Source organism: Sorex fumeus, unplaced genomic scaffold, assembly GCF_029834395.1.
Source record: "Sorex fumeus unplaced genomic scaffold, SorFum_2.1 ptg000072l, whole genome shotgun sequence".
In the NCBI taxonomy this organism is placed as follows: domain Eukaryota; kingdom Metazoa; phylum Chordata; class Mammalia; order Eulipotyphla; family Soricidae; genus Sorex; species Sorex fumeus.
This window is the reverse complement of record NW_026606129.1, coordinates 47,138,595-47,158,217: the sequence shown is the minus strand read 5'-3', so window position 1 is coordinate 47,158,217 and position 19,623 is coordinate 47,138,595. Positions and strand designations below refer to the sequence as shown.

General features: G+C 38.9%; 1 protein-coding gene across 2 annotated transcripts in view; it reads right to left on the bottom strand.

Annotated features, from left to right (window-relative positions):
• Nucleotides 1-19,623, bottom strand: part of SACM1L (SAC1 like phosphatidylinositide phosphatase) — a 52,626-nt gene that overhangs the window by 16,966 nt on the left and 16,037 nt on the right. Inside the window, exons 3-12 of one of the 2 annotated variants that reach the window (XM_056129453.1) lie at nt 18,338-18,412; nt 17,631-17,758; nt 15,845-15,994; nt 13,028-13,087; nt 12,097-12,130; nt 8,607-8,708; nt 5,460-5,545; nt 3,118-3,204; nt 2,639-2,707; nt 497-576 (exon numbers count right to left, since the gene is read on the bottom strand). In XM_056129453.1, coding sequence (XP_055985428.1) covers nt 497-576; nt 2,639-2,707; nt 3,118-3,204; nt 5,460-5,545; nt 8,607-8,708; nt 12,097-12,130; nt 13,028-13,087; nt 15,845-15,994; nt 17,631-17,758; nt 18,338-18,412 — 871 coding nt within the window. The remainder of the gene's footprint in view (nt 1-496; nt 577-2,638; nt 2,708-3,117; nt 3,205-5,459; nt 5,546-8,606; nt 8,709-12,096; nt 12,131-13,027; nt 13,088-15,844; nt 15,995-17,630; nt 17,759-18,337; nt 18,413-19,623) is intronic. The other variant, XM_056129454.1, reaches the window with a different exon arrangement.

The window sequence follows — 19,623 nt, the reverse complement described above, 5'->3', positions numbered from 1 at the left end:
CACCGGTGGAAGATGGGTGTTCAATCATTGTATGGCTGAATCTCAAACATGAAAGCTTTGTAGCTGTATCTCATGGTCATTCAATAAAATTTAAAAAATTAAAAATAGGGGCTGGAGCGATAGTACAGCTGGTAGGGCATTTGCCTTGCACGTGGCCAACCAGGGTTCGATTCCCAGCACCCCATATGGTCCCTGAGCACCGCCAGGAGTAAATCCTGAGTGCAAAGCCAGGAGTAACCCCTGTGCATTGCTGGGTGTGACCCAAAAGAGCAATAAATAAATAAACAAACAATTAAGAAAAAATGTTGAGTGTAATGCTTCATACATATGAGCCCTGGGTTCAATCCCCAGCATCACATGCAGAGCTCCCCAACTCCACCCCCCCACACACACATACAGCTTAAGTTTATCCAGAGTGATCTGTATATTCCTATGTAGTTACATGTAACTGCACACCTACTCTGAAAAGGCCTGCAACAGGTATCTAGTGAGGTACCTGATCATTCCACTTGCCAGTGAAGACACCATTGATGCAAATGCCTGTTCAAGAGGTTTCTCTGAGCCCTTCTGGTTTACCTGCCAAAAAAAATTTGGAACACCATAGATTTCCTTTCCATTTATTTTTAAGAGGGGAGAGTAGCATCAATAGAGACAACTAGGAAGCATCAAGTTGTTGCTGTTCCTCCTTAAAATACTTTTGTTTTTAAAGCCCAGAAGTTGTGTGAACCAACTTTGTAGGCGCTCTGGAAAACAACGAAAGATTTACAAAATGTTTCCTTTTTCACCTTTACTTTTATTGATGTATTGTGATTCGAAGTATTAGTAATATTTGTGTTTTACCCTTAACTGCACCAAGTGCCAATACCCCTTCACCGCCGTCCCTTCCCACACCTGTGCCCCTTCTTCATCTCCCCAAAAGCTGATTACTGTCGCTTTACAGTAGAGTTTAAGATGCTCTTTAGAAAATGAGGACACTCAAAAGGAGGCACAGGAATTTAGAGGAATTTAGAAAGTTCTCCAGGATTTGAAACGGCTTGTCCACACAAAAGGCAAGCACATTAACCTATCTTTTCAGCTCAATGCTATTCCTTTCTGTTTGTTTTTGTTTCAGTTTTGGGCCACATCCAGGTGGACTCAGGGCTTCCTGGCTCTGCACTCAGGGGATCACATGCTGATCAGGGTTGTTTGTCTGCAACGCAAGGCAAAGCGTCTTATCCATCATAGGATCTCTCCTGTTCCTGCTCCCTGACCTTAAGCTCTACTGCATGCTACATTAATCAAGGTGGGATCCAAAAAGAGACATAGGGATGGCAGTGAAGGGGTACTCGCACTTAGCGCAGTAACGTTTAGTGCAAAACACAAATATTATTAACACCCTGAATCACAATACATCAATAAAAGTAAAAGTGAAAGAGGAAAGTATGAGGTGGGGGAGAATTAATTCTTCCCAGGCAGCTCTGGGCATGACCCAGAGGCGCGGGAAGTTCCAGCACTGCAGCCCGAGCAGCACCCCAGCTCACTGACTGAGAGGCAAAAGACAAAAAAAAAGATACAACCACAGAAATAGGGCATTATATGAGATACTGATCTCTTTATAGAAATATGGTAAATATATAAATAAAAAATTATGCCAAACCAAATTCAGGGGAAGTTATTCCCTGAATAGTGATTAATCATATAAAAATTAATGTAACAAAGCTTCTGTCTCACGGTGATTCAATAAAATTTAAAAAAATTAATGTAATATAGAACACTGTTAGAATGTAGGAAACAGCACAGGAATATCTTGATGATGTAGAAATAAAACAATTGATAAAATTCTGCATCCTTTTTTTATTTTTTTCCTTTTTTGGGTCACACCCGGCGATGCATAGGGGTTACTCCTGGCTTTGCTCGGTGGACCATATGGGATGCTGGGAATCGAACCCGGGTCGGCCGCGTGCAAAGCAAACGCCCTACCCACTGTGCTATCGCTCTAGCCCCCTCAGCATCCTTTCTTGATAAGAAAAATAGAGGAATAGAAGGAAACTTCCTTATTACAAAAAAGAGTATATACAAAAAAACGCCAGAGTTGATATACTTTAACTAAAATATAAAGATATTTCCCTAAAGCTGCAAACAAGATTTCAGTTTTTGTCATTTCATTTCAACATAGAAAAGGAAGTTCAAGTATGGTAATTAGGCAAAAAAAAAAAGAAAGGCATCCAAAGTATAAAGTAATAAAATTATCTCTGTGTGCAAATGACATGCTCTTCTAAATAGAACACTATAAAGATTCCATGACAAGCTGTGAAACATAACTGAATTAAGGCCACATTATACAAAATCAGTTATATTTTCTAATACACTAAAAATGAACAATACAAAAAAAATTCTGTTTATCAGAGCACCAAAATGATAAAATATCCAGGAATAAATTTAATTAAGAAGTGAAAAACATTCACACGAAAAATTATGAAACACTGCCAAAGGGAATTTTACAAGCCATACACAAATGGATAAACACTCATAAGTAAGTGGAAAGAAATTCATGCTCATAGAATGAAAAGCTTAATGTTGTTAAGAGTAGTCATTTTATATTATGTTAAAAATATTTTTGTTTTTATTGTGTTTCCCATGAAATATACAAGACACATACCAGATTGATTATAACTTGTTTTCCATAAATAATTACTTGCGAATCGAAATGCCTTTGGAAACCATCCATCTAGCGAGAAAGAAAAGAGTTATTTACTTCAGGATAGTAAAAGTAAAAGTATCCCCCTTTATATAATTTATCTCTATATTCAAAAGAATGAGCTGAGGATAAAAATCATGTCTTCCAAATAACTTAAATATCAAGCATTAAATAGCATCATTTCTATTCTAAGAATAATTCCCAGTAGAACATACTAATTAAGTATCATAAAGGTTAGAACTCTAACAGCTAAGTTCGCCATACCACTCGGTTTCTTTTTCCATATCCCTAACATACCATTGAACAGAGTCTTTTGATTTAGAGGTATACAGTATGCTCAAACTGAGAAGGGACCAAAAAGTGCTGAACTCTTGATTTACAGGGGATAAACATAAACTCTACCTACAATTACAATGACATTAAGCACGAAAGATACATACATGATTTGCTACTTTGTTGATTTGTGGCCTTGGTTTGTACTTGAGGTTTGGTCTTTGAGACCAGAAAACTGGTATTGATCCTCTGGTCTAAAAGAGAAAGGAATGTGAAAAATTATATATACACATCCATCAATATCTGTAAAGGAAAAGGAAAACTATATTCTATCCAATAGAAAAAAAGCCCACATGTTCATATTTTGTGGAAATATATTTGGAAAGAACTTTTTCTCCAATTTTTTATACACAGCACTTGTGCAGTAGTTTTTGTCACCCCTAAATTCTAATATAAATCAATGTATCTACAAATAAAAATTACCAAGAATCATCTGTTTATAATCTGACATTGTGATAAAACTAGAAAACTGCTTTATTCAATCTCGAATACACTGATGATTTTATCTTAGAAGGCAGTTTAACCTAATGCTTTGGAGCATAAAGTGTTCCACAATTTCATAGGGAGACAACAAAAACAAGCTGAAGTATCAAAATGAGGTGCAAAGGAGGTAAAATTAATGGTAAGTCAGCTGCTCTTCCTATCATCATTGCCCTAAGTAACTCTCAGGTGTTGGGCAGGGTCTGGAGGAAGTGTTCTGGAACTGAAGAGTGACTGCTGGGGATCGAAGCATCAGTAAAACAGGCAGGGCGCTGCTCTGCGTGGGAGTAGTCCAACAGATCCCCGGCATCCCTTATGGTCCCCTGAACCCCGCCAGGAGTGATCCCTGAGCGTGCCAGGATTAAGTTCCCAAACAAACAAAAACACAAAAAGAAAAAACTGTGCTTGCCTGCCTGCTTTGCAAGCACAGGCTCACAAGCTCAAACCCTTGGTGTCCTGTGGGTACTGAGCACAATCCTGGCAGGCCCATGTTGCAGCCTAGGAGCTCTGCCATCTGCAACTCCAGGGATCACAAGCGATTCCTGGCTGTCCTGTAGTTAGGTAAATGGGAGCACCACAAGAAGAGATGCAAAGTCCCCACCCAATCGCACAGCACTGAAACTAAGAAGATGTGAGCACCACAGTCAGATGGTGCAGGCCCCGGTGAGTATGGATGTGAGTACCGCAGTAGCGTCTGGTGAGGCACTGTACCAAACAGCTGTAATGTGTGCATCTCAGCTAAGAGCGAGGGTCCTGGAGAGCACGTGCATAAAGCACAGCAATGGCATTAGGGCAGATCTCTAATCTGCCGGGGGGTCCCAGTGGCCTGTCATGCAAGCACTGCCACCCGACATGTGACACCTGGTGAGCACCACAGATAAGCATGTGTGCAGACCCGTCCACCCCCGTAATCACAGCATTAACAGGGAAGGGAAAGAGGAGAGAGAAGAGAATTTAAAAGAAGGAATAAGGGCTTGCTCTCTAAGCCTGCATTCTTCCTTGACAGTCGGTGTATCTCGCTTGTCTGTTTCTTTGCTTGCTTATTTCTACTCTGGAGATGTGTACTTCTCTTTCTCTCCTTTCATATCTTTTAAACAAGATTCAATGAAAATTAGTGAGAGGGCCAGAGCGATAGTACAGTGGGTAGGGTGTTTGCCTTACAGGCGGCTGACCCGGGTTCAATCCCCAGCATCCAATATGGTCCCCCAAGCACTGCCAGGAGTAATTCTTGATTGCAGAGCCAGGAGTAACCCCTGAGCATCGCTGGGTATGATTCCCCACCACCCCCCCAAAAAAACTAGAGAGAGAGAGAGAGAGAGAGAGAGGATTAAGAGACTAGAGAGAGAGAGAACAGCAAGTAGGGTACTTGTCCTGCATATGTCCAACCCAGGTTCTATCCACAGCAGCCCGTATGGTCTGAGTCCTGCCAGGAATGATAACTGCAGAGCCAGGAGTAAAACTTGAGCTCTGCCAGGCATGCCCCTCTCCCCACCAAAAAAATAATTAGGCAGACAAGTAGATCCATTCCCATATTCTTCAACCTTATACCCTGTCGTCTCCTTTACAGATTAATTCAAGGGCAGAAAATGTCTGCATTTCAAGTGCCAGATTAATGACTATCCTAATTTTTGGTGAAACATTTGCACATTGTGGACAAAGACATACATTTACCTATTTTTGGTTTGTGGGTCACATCTGGCTATGCTCAGGACTTAGTCCTGGTTCTGTTCTTGGTGGACTATATATGGTGCTGGGGATCAAGCCAGCATCAGTTGAATGCAAAGCAAAATGGACCTGCTATATTACTGCTCCGGCCCCAAAAAATACTTTTTTTTTTTTAAAAAAAATATACTTTTAAAGGAAGGAATGAGAGGGAAACTTCAACACTGGATGACACAGAAAATTATTACCTAAGCAGAAAATTATAAACTAAGCAGATCTAGCTGAGGTCGAGTAGACATTAACTTGCCTGGACAAATGAAGACTTGCTGCCATTGTAGTGCACAATTTGTTCTGTTTCTACAAAATTAGCTGCATGGCCTTCAGAATCAATTCCTAAATTGGAAAAAGAAATTCACATATTAGAAACTCACTAATAATTTTTACTTCAAGAGAACTAAATCAGTTCAAATTGGGAGAAAAGTAGCTATACAAATTAATTTGCCACATAATCAGCAAGCCAACAGAAGTTCACTCAATGAAGTGTTAAAGACAAATTAAGAACTCCTTAATAATCAGATGAAATTGGTTGCTATAATGCATCCTTATTCTGTATTTATTGCTATAGTAATCATATATAATTTCGTTAAATATTTCTGAATGTTTCCACTGTATATGTACATATGTGGGTTTTGTATGTATGTGATTAGCATGCCACACTCAAGTGGTACTCAGGGGCTACTCCCTGTTCTGTGCTGGGAGATCATGTGGTACCGGGGATGGAACTGGGTCTCCTACACTCAAATCACAGGCTGAGCCCATCAAGTTAAGCCTCTGTCTCCCAGAGATACACTTTAAAGAAAAAAATTCTCAAGGGTCTGAGTATATCCACAGATTGGATCCCAGTTTGAAAAAGAAAATTTTAAATGTTAAAAAGCATTAACTAGGGGCCAGAGTCATAGGACAGCAGGGAGGGTGTTCTGTCTTGCAGATTCAATCCCCAGCACCCCATATAACCTCCCAGCATGACAGGAGTAATTCCTGATTACAGAGCCAGGAGTAATTCTGAGTATCACCGGGTGTTTCCAAAAATGGGGGGGAAAAGCATTAACTATTGATTGCAAATCAATCATTTTATCTGACACGTTTCTCAAATGTAACATTTTGATGTGTGTTCATGTGTGAGCTACCAGGATTACTGCTAATGTATTAAAAGAACAAAATGAGTCACTAGGCTAATAATACTCAGTAATAAAAATGAAAGTATATAACAGATGGTTGAATTTCATTATCAAAATGAAAGCAAAAAATGTTATTCTAGAATTTCTGTAATTCTAGAAATACACCCCTGAGCCTTAGTTTGAAAAACACTCAAGTATTAACAGAGCCCTAATACAGTTTAATCCCTTAAAATAAATAAAAGGGACAGGGCTATGAAGTGATAGCAGAGCAATTAGGAGCTTGCCCTGCAGGCAGCACATACATTCTCCTGAGGACCGACAGGAGACCCTGAACACAGGGCCAGGATCAGCTCCTGAGCACTGCCAGGCATGGTAAAACACACACACACACACACACACACCCTTTTTACAAGATTTAGTTAAAAAACAGTCTTTTTATAAGATTTACTTAAAAAAATTAACTTGCTAATCAAAGAAAACTTTCAAGCTACTCCCTAACAAATCATCACAAAGATATCAATGGATCTATAATTATGTGCATAATTCCAGATATTTCTTATGTACTTTTTGACATATTTCTCAAATATAACATTTTGATGTGTGTTCATGTATGAGCTATCGGGCTTACTACTAATATGTTACTAGAAGAACAAAATTATTGAGTAGGACCAGCAGTGAATGTCTTTTCTTCTTTGAGGGTTACGGGATTTGGCGGCAGGAGGTGGGGGGGGGTGCACACCTGGTGCTGCTCAGGGGTTACTCCTGGCTCTGCGCTCAGGAATCACTCCTCGCAGGAACTATAAGGGGTGCCAGGGATCCAGCCCGGATGAGAAAGTCTTGTCTTTACTTTCAAGATTCCTTGTCAAAGAGTAATGGGTGATGCTTGTTTCTTTCAAAATTCACATAGGAATAATCACGATCACGATCACGACCACCCTGTTGTTCGTCGATTGCCTCGAGCAGGTGCCAGTAACGTCTTCTTCGTCCTAGCCCTGAGATTTTTTTTTTTTTTAAAGTGCCATATTCAAGGCTTTTTCAGGGTTAGGAGAATGAGACCCATCATTGTTACTGGTATTTGGCATATTGGGTATACCACGGGGAGTTTGCCAGACTCTGCCGTGTGGGCATGTTACATTTGGTAGCCTAGGAATAGGAATAATAAATGCTATTATTTGTAAAAGACTTACATGACTAAGATGAGTGAGTAAGCAAGAGAGAAGAGATGAAAGAGGGGGAATTATAAAAAGATTTCCAGGATAAACAAATAAAAAATCCTACCTAGAAAACATGCACAGTATACACTATTGATTATATATTTTCTTTAAAAGAAGGGAACATATGCTTGTGAGAACATAAAAGTTATCTGACAGAGGGGCCAGAGAGATAATACAGTGGGTAGGGCATTTGCTTTGCATGCAGCAGACCCAGGTTGTATCCCCCCAGCACTGACTGGAGTAATTTCTGAAAGCACAGCCAAGAATAACCCCTGAGCATTGCTGGGTGTGGCCCCAAAACCAAAACAACAAAAAAATTTATCTGAAAGAATAAATAAGAAGTTAACAGATTACTTGGGAGTGACTGTGTGTGTAAGCAAACAGAATCAGAGATTGGAAACTTTTCAAATATAAGCTACACAAAATTTTTTTAACTACCTAACCAAAAATGTAATTAGAAAATATTTTTATCCATGAATGTTTAGCTATAAGTTGGGTATTCGCTAACTCTAAAACTGGTTCTATGTTCCTGACCAGATCATCACTAAATGTCTTTTTTCCTCTCATATTACTGTAATAAATTGGTAACTAAATTAACTATAAACTTCCTTGACCAGAACTTCTATGACTTATTTAATGGCACACCTGATTTTATTGTAACTTAATATAAATAAAAAAGAGTGAAAAAACTTTTCTAATGGCAGAAAAAGAAAATAAAAAATTTTTAATAAAGAATTAAAAAATACTTTCTGAATGAGTTTAAATTAATTGAAAACTATATTGAGTTTAGCTGTGCCTTCAGAAAACCAATAAATAATATGTTTAAGTTGTCTGTTAATCATCAAGAAGTGGTCTATAATATTCCTTATTCACATTTATAAGGTAACTGTAAAAGCCGGAGTAGAACACTGAAGACCTACCTAATTATGAAGAAATGAAACTATAGCATGGTTATTACGTGAGACTGAAAACAAACTACAAATGGCTGCTTTTGTGGCCCCAAAATATAAAATATTAATGGTCTAACCAAGTACTGAATCAAGCTGATAAAATTAATCTTACCTCTTACATAGTAGCGCACACCAGCTCTGAAACAACTCCGTCTCGAGATGAGAATCCAATCAAAGTGTTTTCCATTAATAGAACATGAGTGCATAGTAATAACTTAGTTACATTAAGAAAAATATAACATGTAGAAATGGTATCATGTGTTATATTATTAGGGTGACTCTACCTTTAAGAGAAAAAGGATAGAAAGTATACAAAAGTTTTTTGACTCTTTATGAACATTCATAACTTGAAGTTTAGCGAGTTAGCCTATGACAGGCACACTGTGTTTAAGTGGTTTCCACTGGGTTTCTATCTAATATTACCTTTCCCTGATATTGTCACCTTTCTCTAAAAGACCTCCCCAAAAAGGAACTAAATATGACAAAATGTGTATTTCTAAAAGCTTTTCTTAACATACAAGTATTTACCCAACTACTGGTTTACAATATATTGTCAACTCGTTACCATTTAGTAATGCAGGAAAGCTATAAGTACCTGGAAATGTGAAAGTCTGACATCATTTTTTAAGATTGGCAAATATATTAAAACAAAGTTTTTATTAAGGAGTATAAGGAACAGAAATGAATAAATGGTATTCGCAAAAATACTGTATAGGGAGTTACAAGGAACTGAATTGGATTGTGTTGATGAAAACATTATGAAAATCGTACTTATTTTCTGATTTTATTAGGAAATGACAAAATGTATTAAGAATTTAACTCCTATCTTTATCAATATTTGCTTCTTAATGTTTACCAGACTGAACGATATAATAAAGAAAAAAAAAGGGGGGTTTTGTTTTGTTTTGTTTTTGAAATTGCTTGAATACCCTTACTTTTCCATCTTCCTCATCTTGGAGGTTTTGTCTATGGTCATTTTCTATATGTAATATCTTGTTTTTAAAATAACTGATTCTTCTATTAAATAGCATATAGCTGAAGAGAATAAAATATTTATCAGCCTATTACCCAAATCCTGACTATCTGTTCCTTCTCCATCCCACCAAATTGCCTTTCAATTAGAAATAATTGTGGGGAGAGAGGGGAGTGTGAAGCCTAACAGCTGAGCACTCACCTTGCATGTGGAAGGCCCTCGGTCAGATCCCCAGCACCACAAAAGAAAATGGATGACAAAGGTAGAAGTACTATTTATTCTCAGGCTTACAAAGAGAGTATTCTTAAGCTTTTTTACTTTTATCATATGAAACTGTGACTTAACACATAGCTGATTTTATTTGATTCTTACAAAAATGACACTATACAGGAGATATTGATAAAGAGTATTGAGACTGGGAGGAAAAATGACACCAGCCATAAATATAAACTTCAAGTTTCTGTTAATTCCCCTAGTATATTTCTAAGACTTGTCCTGATACTACATGTTGCAGTAATTCATGGCCCTCTTGTTACATGCAACCACAAGACATAGAATTTTGCTGCTGATGAAATTTGTGACATTTAGATTACTTCTGAGTGCTACTGTTGGTATTCTTGCAAATGCCTCTTGGAATTAACATACTCTATATGCACACAAGTGTTGGTAACTCATGAGAATGCCGTTTTCAATATGGTAGTACCAAATGACACTACTAGCATGCACTTCTAACGAGTCACCCTTTTCTATTATCTAGTATCATCAAACTTAATAATAATTCATCTTGAACTCCCAATGTACACTCCTTAAGAATTCATACTACTAGAGAAGAGTCCAAGGAAGCATTTATTCTTTTTTTTTTTTTTTTTGCCTTTTGGGTCTCACCCAGTAATGCACACGGGTTACTCCTGGATCATGCACTCAGGAATGACTCCTGGCCGTGCTCAGGGGACCATATGGGAATCAAACGCAGCTCAGCCGTGTGCAAGGCAAACGCCCTACCCGCTGTGCTATCATTCCAGCCCCCATTTATTCATTTATTCACCCAAATTATCTATTACAAGTAAAGACACAAAAATAACTACGATGATATGTCTGCCCCCTGGGGAACTAATTTTAGCAGCAATAGACTGGTTGCTTTATGAATCATTTCACTCTGATTATAAGACAAATACACAGAAAGCAATGAGAAAACAAAGAAAAATTAAAACCACATGAAATTCCATCACTTTTATATAATTATTTAAATATGTGTAAATTTCTTTCCAGTTTTCTCTCTCACAGCAGATCTTTTATCTCTCTATAAAGTATATATTATTTTACTGAGCGCTACATTTTTTGCAAACTGGAAAATCTGTGGCAACCATGCACTGAGCGAGTCTATTGTATCACTATTTTTCTAACACCATATAGCTCACACTGTGTCTCTATGTCATATTTAATTAGGGTATGTAATGAACTGTAAACTCCACTGGGAAAACGAAAACGTTCAAACTACCTCTTTTATTGTGACACATACTTTCCTGTAGGGTTCTGGAAGCACATTCAGCTAAGATGTGCCTATATACAAATCCAGGCTCAGGGCTTTAAATGCCATCTCTATCCCCAAGGACTCTCAATGTATGACTCCAACAGGAACTCCCTTAAATTCTATTCCCATCAGCCCATCTGTTTTCTTACCTATTTAACCCATCTGTTTCCATCCCTATTTAAGTACCTGCAGAAAACTAAAATCAGCACAACCAAAAAGACTTCTACATAATCTTCAACCTCCCTCCGACCTCCAGGCTTTTTTTCCTATCTCACTCAGTGAATGGTTTCCTTCTCCATACTCTGGCCAAAAATCTTAGCTTTTTACTAAATTTATCTCTTTCACGCCTCATGTACAATTGGCCAGAAAAAACTGTCAACTTTGCCTTAAAAATCTAAGACCCAGGGCAGAAGTGATACAGTACAGTGGGGAGGATGCTTGCCTTGCATGTGACCAACCTGCACTTGATCCCTGGCCCCCTAAGCCAGGAGTGATGCCAGCAGTGATCTCTGAGTGCAGAGCTAGGAGTAAGCACAGCCTGGTGTGGCCTGAACACGAAGGAAAAAAGAATCTCAAAGCTGACCATTTTTAACCAGCATCACAGCTGCCATACCAGTCCTAGGCACCATCATCTTTCTCCTAGATCACTACAGCTGCCTCCTAATTCTATTGAGTCTTCTCATGCTTGCTGTTCACCTCTCCTCTCCTTATTGCTGAACAAACCTGTCTTATTAATTAGCCTCTCCCCTGCTCTTACTCAAATCCCAAGAGTTTGTCATCACAGTTAGTGCAGAAGACAAAGGATCACCTAAGAGTGATCCCTGAGTGCAGAGCCAGGAGAAAGTCCTGAGTGTCATTGGGAGTAGCTCCCATTCCTCAAACCCCGCCTCTCCCAAATTAAGTAAAAACATTTTTTTTATGGAAATATGACATTTACAAACAGTATTCTAAGATTTTCTGTTAATGGGTTTGGTTCTGTGATCAAAGACACCTATTCTAAGATACTCTCTTCATGCAATATTTAAAACTCTCCAAAACCACCTGTAACATTTAAATAAAGATTACTAAAAAAAGTAGAGGAATATTATATAAGGATACAGCCATGTAACACTGGAAGTGCAAACCGATGGACCTGAAATGAAGTCATAGGTTAGATTTAAGAATAAATACAACACTTTTTAAAATAAATGGAAAGAAGCACTAGATAAAATGTAACATGCTTGGAGAGGTAATATATAGGTCTAACAAGACAATAACCTATGCGGTGAACTTTTCATTTTAACTTTTATATTTTTTAAAGTTAAAATTTAATTTTAACTTTTATATTTTTTCTAATATAATAATGTCTTTTCAATTTAAAACATATGTTTTAATTACTGAGGTTTGAAACATCACACATCTTGGAAACTAAGTAAAACCACATAAAGGTGCTGAATGTTCACCTCTTCCCTTTTCAGTCTCTGCCTAAAGGAAAACCCAAATTCACTCCTCCATGGAAGAGATCTACCATGAAAGAGATCTAAACTGTAGCTGAATCTAGCGCTCAGGAAAAATACAAGGCAAATGACAATAAAGCAATCATGCAAATCAATTCACCTAGATTCATATTCACCCAGGTTCTTCCTATGGGCCTCCTAGTTTACCCCTTGCTTGCACAAAGGACAGAGGAAGATAATGTCTATGTATGTCTTTTCTGGTGACCGAAGGGAATGACGTTCCTATATGACAAATAAAGGGCTCTCCACTTGGGTGGGGTTTTAGCTCTGGTCCCTTATTTCTTCACTAATTCACCCAACGGGACTCATTAACTCTTACTTACAGAAAGCAATATATTTTTACTTTAAATTAACTTGACTTCTTCAATCTAAAACAATGTGGGAAGGTAAACCTTATCAAAGTTTTTAAGTTATAAACTGATAAATTAGAACTGTTTACCCAGATTCTTGGTGATTAAGCAACCATTCTTAGATGCAATAAATTAAAACTCAGTAATGTGACAATTAGGCAGGTTTCATTTAGTGTATATTACCTCCGGTTGAGCAGAAAGTTCTCTTAGAAGATGACCATTCCACACAAACCGCTGATCTGCCTAGAAAAAATATTGTAAAATTACTAAAATATCAGTCAGAATGTGGAGCTATGGTAGATAAGAGAACAAGGCTTCTATGTATGAGGCCCTGGGTTCAATGTCCAGTACCAAAAAAGGAGATTTGTTAATTTCTACAGAAAACCTGCAACAATTAAATTTCCATGTGTTACTCAAAAGCATTTTCTTTGACATGCTCCAAACAGAACTCTTGCTTTCAAATTTGTCCCTCTGTGGAGAGTCCTCTCACTGTCTCAAACCACTGCTCCTGGGCCAGAGGTTCCCCAAGCCGATTCTCTCTCATACATCTCAAATGCAATCACCCGTTGCAACATGCAGTCCAATTTAAAAGTTTTCCTTGTCTCATGTCTTGGTCTTGGCCTTGCCCTTCCTATTTGTTCTTCTACATCAGTATTTCTTACCATGACTTCTTTTTACCTGAGAAATGCAACAGGAGTGAGCATTGCCAGAAATCCCCGGATTTGTAACACAGTTGCTTTTGAATTATTTTTTGGTCACTGCGTATTGAGAAACCTTTTACAGTTGCCAAACTCTTCACAACTCCTGCATTCAGCTACTAGGTCATGACCCAGAATCTGAAAAATGATTCTTGGGCCAGAGCCAATAGTACAGCGGGTAGAGTGCTATCCTTGCCATGCATGTGGCCAACCTGGGTTCAATCCTTGGCATCTCACACAGTTCCCCGCAGCACTGCCAGGTATGCCCCAAACACAAACCAAAACACAAATCGAATAATGAAGCTCTACATGATGCCAGTAGATATGATCTATTAAGATATAAAGTATCTGCTGAAAATCTTCTGCCACCTTTCTGGGATGAAGAGAAGCAAATCTTTGCATGGTCTAAGCAAGCCTGGAATCTGGCAGCCTCTACTTAACTCTCTGACCTCATCTCTGATCATCAGTTTCAAACTAAGAATCAGAAGAAGCTCCTTAATCAACTCGGCAGATGAATCAATTTTTCCATTCTCTATAAAATATAGGGACATTCTCCCCAGTCCCCATGCAGCTGACAGGAAGTGCATTATGTCATAACCACATTACAGTCAGACTCGTGATCCCTACTGATTTATGCCAACTGGACTTGTTATCATCCACAATATAATTTAAATGTTTTACTAATCAATAAAAATGGCTTAAAACATGATGACTATTTGTTAAAAGCTAAATGAATTGGAATTTAACTTAATAAATGGCGAAGCTGTTAAAAAAAAAGCCTACTACTGAATTAGGAGCAGGAATGGCAACTATAAAACTGGAAAATACAGCAAATCCAGGATTCTACAAAGCAATTAACCTGCAAGTGTCAAATCTTAAAGAGAAATGGGAGGGGCCAGAGTGATAGTATTGCCTTGCATACAGCTGACCCAGCATCCCATATGGTCCCCGGAGCGAAGCCAACCCCAGGACTAAGGACTTCCTGAGAGCAGAGCCAGGAGTAACCCTTGAGCATTACCAGGCATGAGCCAAAAAGCCAAAGACAGGCAGAAAGAGAGAAAAAGAGAAGTGGGAAAGGACAAGAAATGTAATTGATATGGAAAAGACCAGCAGGAATGATGAAACCCACACCAAAGAAAAGCACAATATCCTACAACTCAAAACTGACCAACGTAAAACTGTCTGCTTTAAGATTAAACGTCTAAGGTGCGTCTGGTTTATGTTTTCCTATCTGTGAATCCCAATATTAACTTCAATTCTTGATAAGCTGACAAAAACTTTCCATTCCAATCCCAACACCAGAGAAGGTTGTTTCTTTAGCTCAGTCTAATACTGCATCTGCCTGCTTCTGGAACTTTTGTCACCAGACCATTAGGACTTAATTTATCATCTTATAAGAAGCAAACCAACTAAAATACTGACTTTGGTTGAATTATGTAAAACTCTCATTTTTATTAGTTTAAAAAAAATCCAATTAGGTGCTGAGGAGACCACCCTGAAGTTAGAATGCATGCCACACTCCCTGACCGGGTTTGCTTGCCAAAACCACACAGCCCCACACAGCACTGGGTGCAGCCTAGAGGCTGCTGAGGAGTTTGTATCACTGAGTGTGGCCTGGGGAGCACCATCACTACCCTGGGACCCAACATTCAAGAGTGTAGCCGAGTTGGCCGAGAAGCAGAGTGGTCTTCTGAGCACTTCCTGGGATCACCTCTCACCCCCAGATCGTCAATTATTGCCAATTTCCAATCTAGTAAAAGTAACTGGCAGAAGTCCTTTGAATTCTATCTGCCCCATAAACACATCTAAAGTTTGTTACCAAAAAAAAAAAAACCTCAGATAACAATTGACAGATTAATGAAAGGCAGAAATTTTAAGATCTTCTGAGATCCAGTTTTAGTTACACTCACCTATTTTTAAAATCTATGTAACAAAAACTCTACCCTAAATGGGTGTTTTTAATTCTTGAATAACTGCTTTTCTAGTTGCCAAAACTGCAAAAAGGACATCTAGGAACTTATAAGCATAATTATGTTGCTGATATGACAGCTGTTATACTGTAAGCACTGTGCTTTAGCTTAAATTTTGAGTACCTCAATTGGTTCTTGGTCCCATCTGCATAACATATACAGACTCCAGTATTTTGTGATAAACATCCAAAACAAGATACACTTCCAAATTTCCGTACATGATCCTAACATACCCAGGATCGTGTCAACTTATATTTTTATGGATGTATAAAAAAAGATACTATCCTTAAAAAAAATTTAAGGAGAGAAAAAGAACTGAATATTAAGTTTACCCTTTCCAATAGACTCATTTCTTGGAATTCTGGACTAGTGTTGGACAGTCGCTGCAAAGTATGTGTCAAATCATACGTCGTTGAAAAGTAAAGTCCATCCATACTTAAGACGTGATTTATCATTGCTAGGAACGTTTTATTATCTTGCAACTGTAAAGAAAGGGGAGGGAAAAAAGAAGATGTAATATTTGATAAGAAATCTGCAGCACACAAAATGAAAATAAACACCTATTAAGTCCTGCTCCATTAAATCTCACTGGCCCAGACTCTCCTCAGGACCGAGGACACAGTTCCTGACAGGGAGGTGATGCTTAGCTGTATTAACTAGCAAGAGAGAACTTTTTCCTTGGGTACTCTTGAGAGCAGAGAGATATTTCAATACATTATCCCCTGAGCTAAAGATCAACTCTGTACCAGACAATTTACATATTCTCCTTCATCTTCACAACAACACTGCTAGGTTGGTAATGAACTTCCTTTGACTAATAAAAAGCAGATTAATGAGGGACCCAGTAACACAGAATAAATAACACCATTCTCCTTAAGAAACTTTACTAATTCGGGCTGGATGGGAAGTAACATCAAATTAGAAAGAAAAAAATGATAAACCTGTGAGTGGCGGGGGAGGGAATAGAAAGTGCACAAAACAACTCAGGTGGTACATGCAAGGAAACGAGTTTGTTTGCATCACTGCATGGCTTGGCAAGTACCACCAGGTGTAGTCCCAGTGGTCCCAAAGCATATTCCGGCCTGGCCAGACCAAGCGCTACCAGAAGTGTCCCTGAAGCCCCCTGGTACTTCTAGCTGTGGATCCTATTTTTCTTTTTAAAGGTTAAAAAGAAACAAAAGTAGTATCTTTATTTTCTTTATTCTATTTCTGGGCCATACCCAGCAATGCTCCAGGCTTACTCCTGGCTCTGTGCTCAGGGATAACTCCTGAAGGGGGTTTGGGGACCACATGTGATGCCAGGGATAGAGCCTGGGTTGGGCCATGTGCAACACAAGTGCCCTACCTACTGTACTATCTTTCCAGCCGCATTATCTTAATTTTCTGATGGTAATTTTTATAGGCTCTCTCAATACCAACACTGATGTCAAGGGCTGGTGAGACAGAACAGGGTGGTTGTACTTGGTCAAATTCTGCGGAGCTGTCACACTGCCCGCATGATTCCCACGAGGGAACTGCACTTGCTGCTAGAGGTCTGCACGTGCTTTAGCTGTGGTGCCTGCTGAGGTAACACAAGCTGCAGCTGCAGTGCTCATAGACACCTGATGGCACCAGAGATGATACATGCTGTCACAGTGCCAAGGACCCCAAACAAATGAGCCCCTGAGACTGCTCTCAAAATGCCACACTTGCTGATCAGGCACTTTTTCTTTTCCTTTCTTTTCTTTTTTTTTTCTTTGTGGGTCACACCCAGTGATGCTCAGGGTTTATTCCTGGCTCTGCACTCAGGAATTACTCCTAGCAGTACTCAGGGGAACATATGGGATGCCAGGGATTGAAACCATGTTTGCCATGTGCAAGGCAAACGCCCTACCTGCAGTACAACTGCTCTGGCCCCTCAGGAACCTTTTCAACCAATGGGAAATTCCCTGCTCTCCTGTGTAGGGATTTTTAAAAAAACAAACAAAACCATTTTCACACCTAAAAGTATGGAGTGAAGTCTTGCTCCATGGGTTGCTTAAATGACCAGGCTTGAATGTGCAAACATAGTGTATCTCCCTCTCCCCCCTACTCCTTAGGCTATTTCTGGGTTTTGTGAATGATGCTTCCAGTTCTTACCTGAATATCAGTTAAGTGCAACATTGTCTTCTTATAAGAAAGGACATCAAAATCTGTTGCTTTCCAGATCACATGATTGAAAAATTCACCTACTTTTATCTTTTTGGTAATGACAATTAGATAATTACCTGCAAAAAGCAAAACCAAACTTACATACATAAGGTACTCTTAAGCATAAAGCAGCATTCTTTTTATATAAAGGCTAGTCAAATAAGACTGGCCACATACAAGGCAAGTGCCTACCTGCTGTAGCCTGGCCCCCAAAAAGAACTTTTTAGAAGACACAATCTCAGATTAAAAAATTCACCTGCATATCATTTGGAATATATAATCAAAAGTCTGCCTTAAGAACAAAAGTCTAGGAAGACTTCACTAATAAATTATAGCTTCCCTGGTAAATTATACCAAACTAGCAAAGAAGATGTAATAATAAACCTTCTCAAGTTCTTCCAAATAAATCAAGCAGGAACACACCCATACATGGTCTATATGGTCAACATTATCTTAATTTCAAATACTGACAAAAATCATTTCCCAAAAGACAACTATAGAGCAATATTGCTGATGAACATGGAAGTAAAATTTCTCACCAAAATCTTGGCGAATCAAATCTAGCAATACATCAATAGAATCATGTAAGGGCTGAGAGATTGTACAGGGGCTAAGGCACTCACCTCCTTTGCCCATCTTGGCTTATTTTTTCTTACCTGCCACCAAATGGATGGTGCCCAACACGCCAAATATTGGTCTTGTGACTGCTGAAGGAGGAATATCTTTCTTGACTATGAGAGAAAAAAAATTAAAATCACAAGCCAATTTATGCTGATTTCAACAGCTACTTCAATGAAATCAATATGCAGGATTTGTTCTGAGAAAGGAGTTTTCCTTCACTAGTATTAGTCTCCCATTTTGGCAGAATATAAAATCAAGAGGTCCAAGTGATACTTAGATCTCGGTCTATCTAGAAGATGGTGCTAAAACTATCCTGCATGCTCACATTAAGTTGTAGTTTTTCTTTTTTTCCTTGATTTTTGGGCCACAGCTGGCTCTGTGCTCAGTGATCACTCTGCCAGGGCATGGGGAATCACCAGGGTTGCCAGGGACAGAACCCAAGTCAGCCACATGCAAGGCAAAAACCCTACCTCCTATACTATTGCTCCAGCCCTAGTTGTAGTTTATTTCTAACATAAATTTTTACCAAATTTATTCAACCTCTTGCCAAAAACTAAGTTCCAACGCTTTTGAGAGAATCAGAAAGCAAAGGGAAGTGGAGGTTGAGAGAAGACTGTAATCTCAACATGCATTTATGGAAAGTACAAAGAAGTTTAGTTTAGGGATGGACTGGATAGTACAGGCAGGTAGGGCGTTTGTGTTGCACATGGGTGACCATGACCTGGGTTTGATCCCCAGCATCCCATATACCCACTGAGTACAGAGCCAGGAGTAAGCCCTGAGCACTGCCAGGTGTGGCCCAAAACCCAAAATCAAACAAACGAAACAAAGGAAAAAAAAGATTTGTTTAGGGCCAGGGATGTGCTTCAAGTGGTGGAGTACATAACTTGTACGTCTGTGGGTCCAGATTCCTGCTAAACACCATTAGGTGTAGCCCTAGAGATGACAAACCCAAACAGGAGTGCCTCTTACCTGGCTTCCGCCCCCCACCCCCACCCCCCACATCAACTACCAAGGCTAGAACTGGGGCTGGAGGCAAAAGATCACAGGAGAAAGGAGGAAGGGAAAGTCTTCTCAGGACTAACAGTACTTAATACAGGAATGCAGAGAAGTCTCATCATTATTGATGATTTTATCAACAATGCCCTTATTAATAATAAAGTATTTTACATGCTATCGGGTTCATTTCATATGTATAAAGCTTTAAACCAAAATGTTTCACAAAATATATTCTTTAAAATTCCAGTTCAAAAAATAATGAGCCCCAAAAGAAAGCAGAAAGTAGGGTCTCCCAAAGAAGATATACCCTTCCATGCCACAG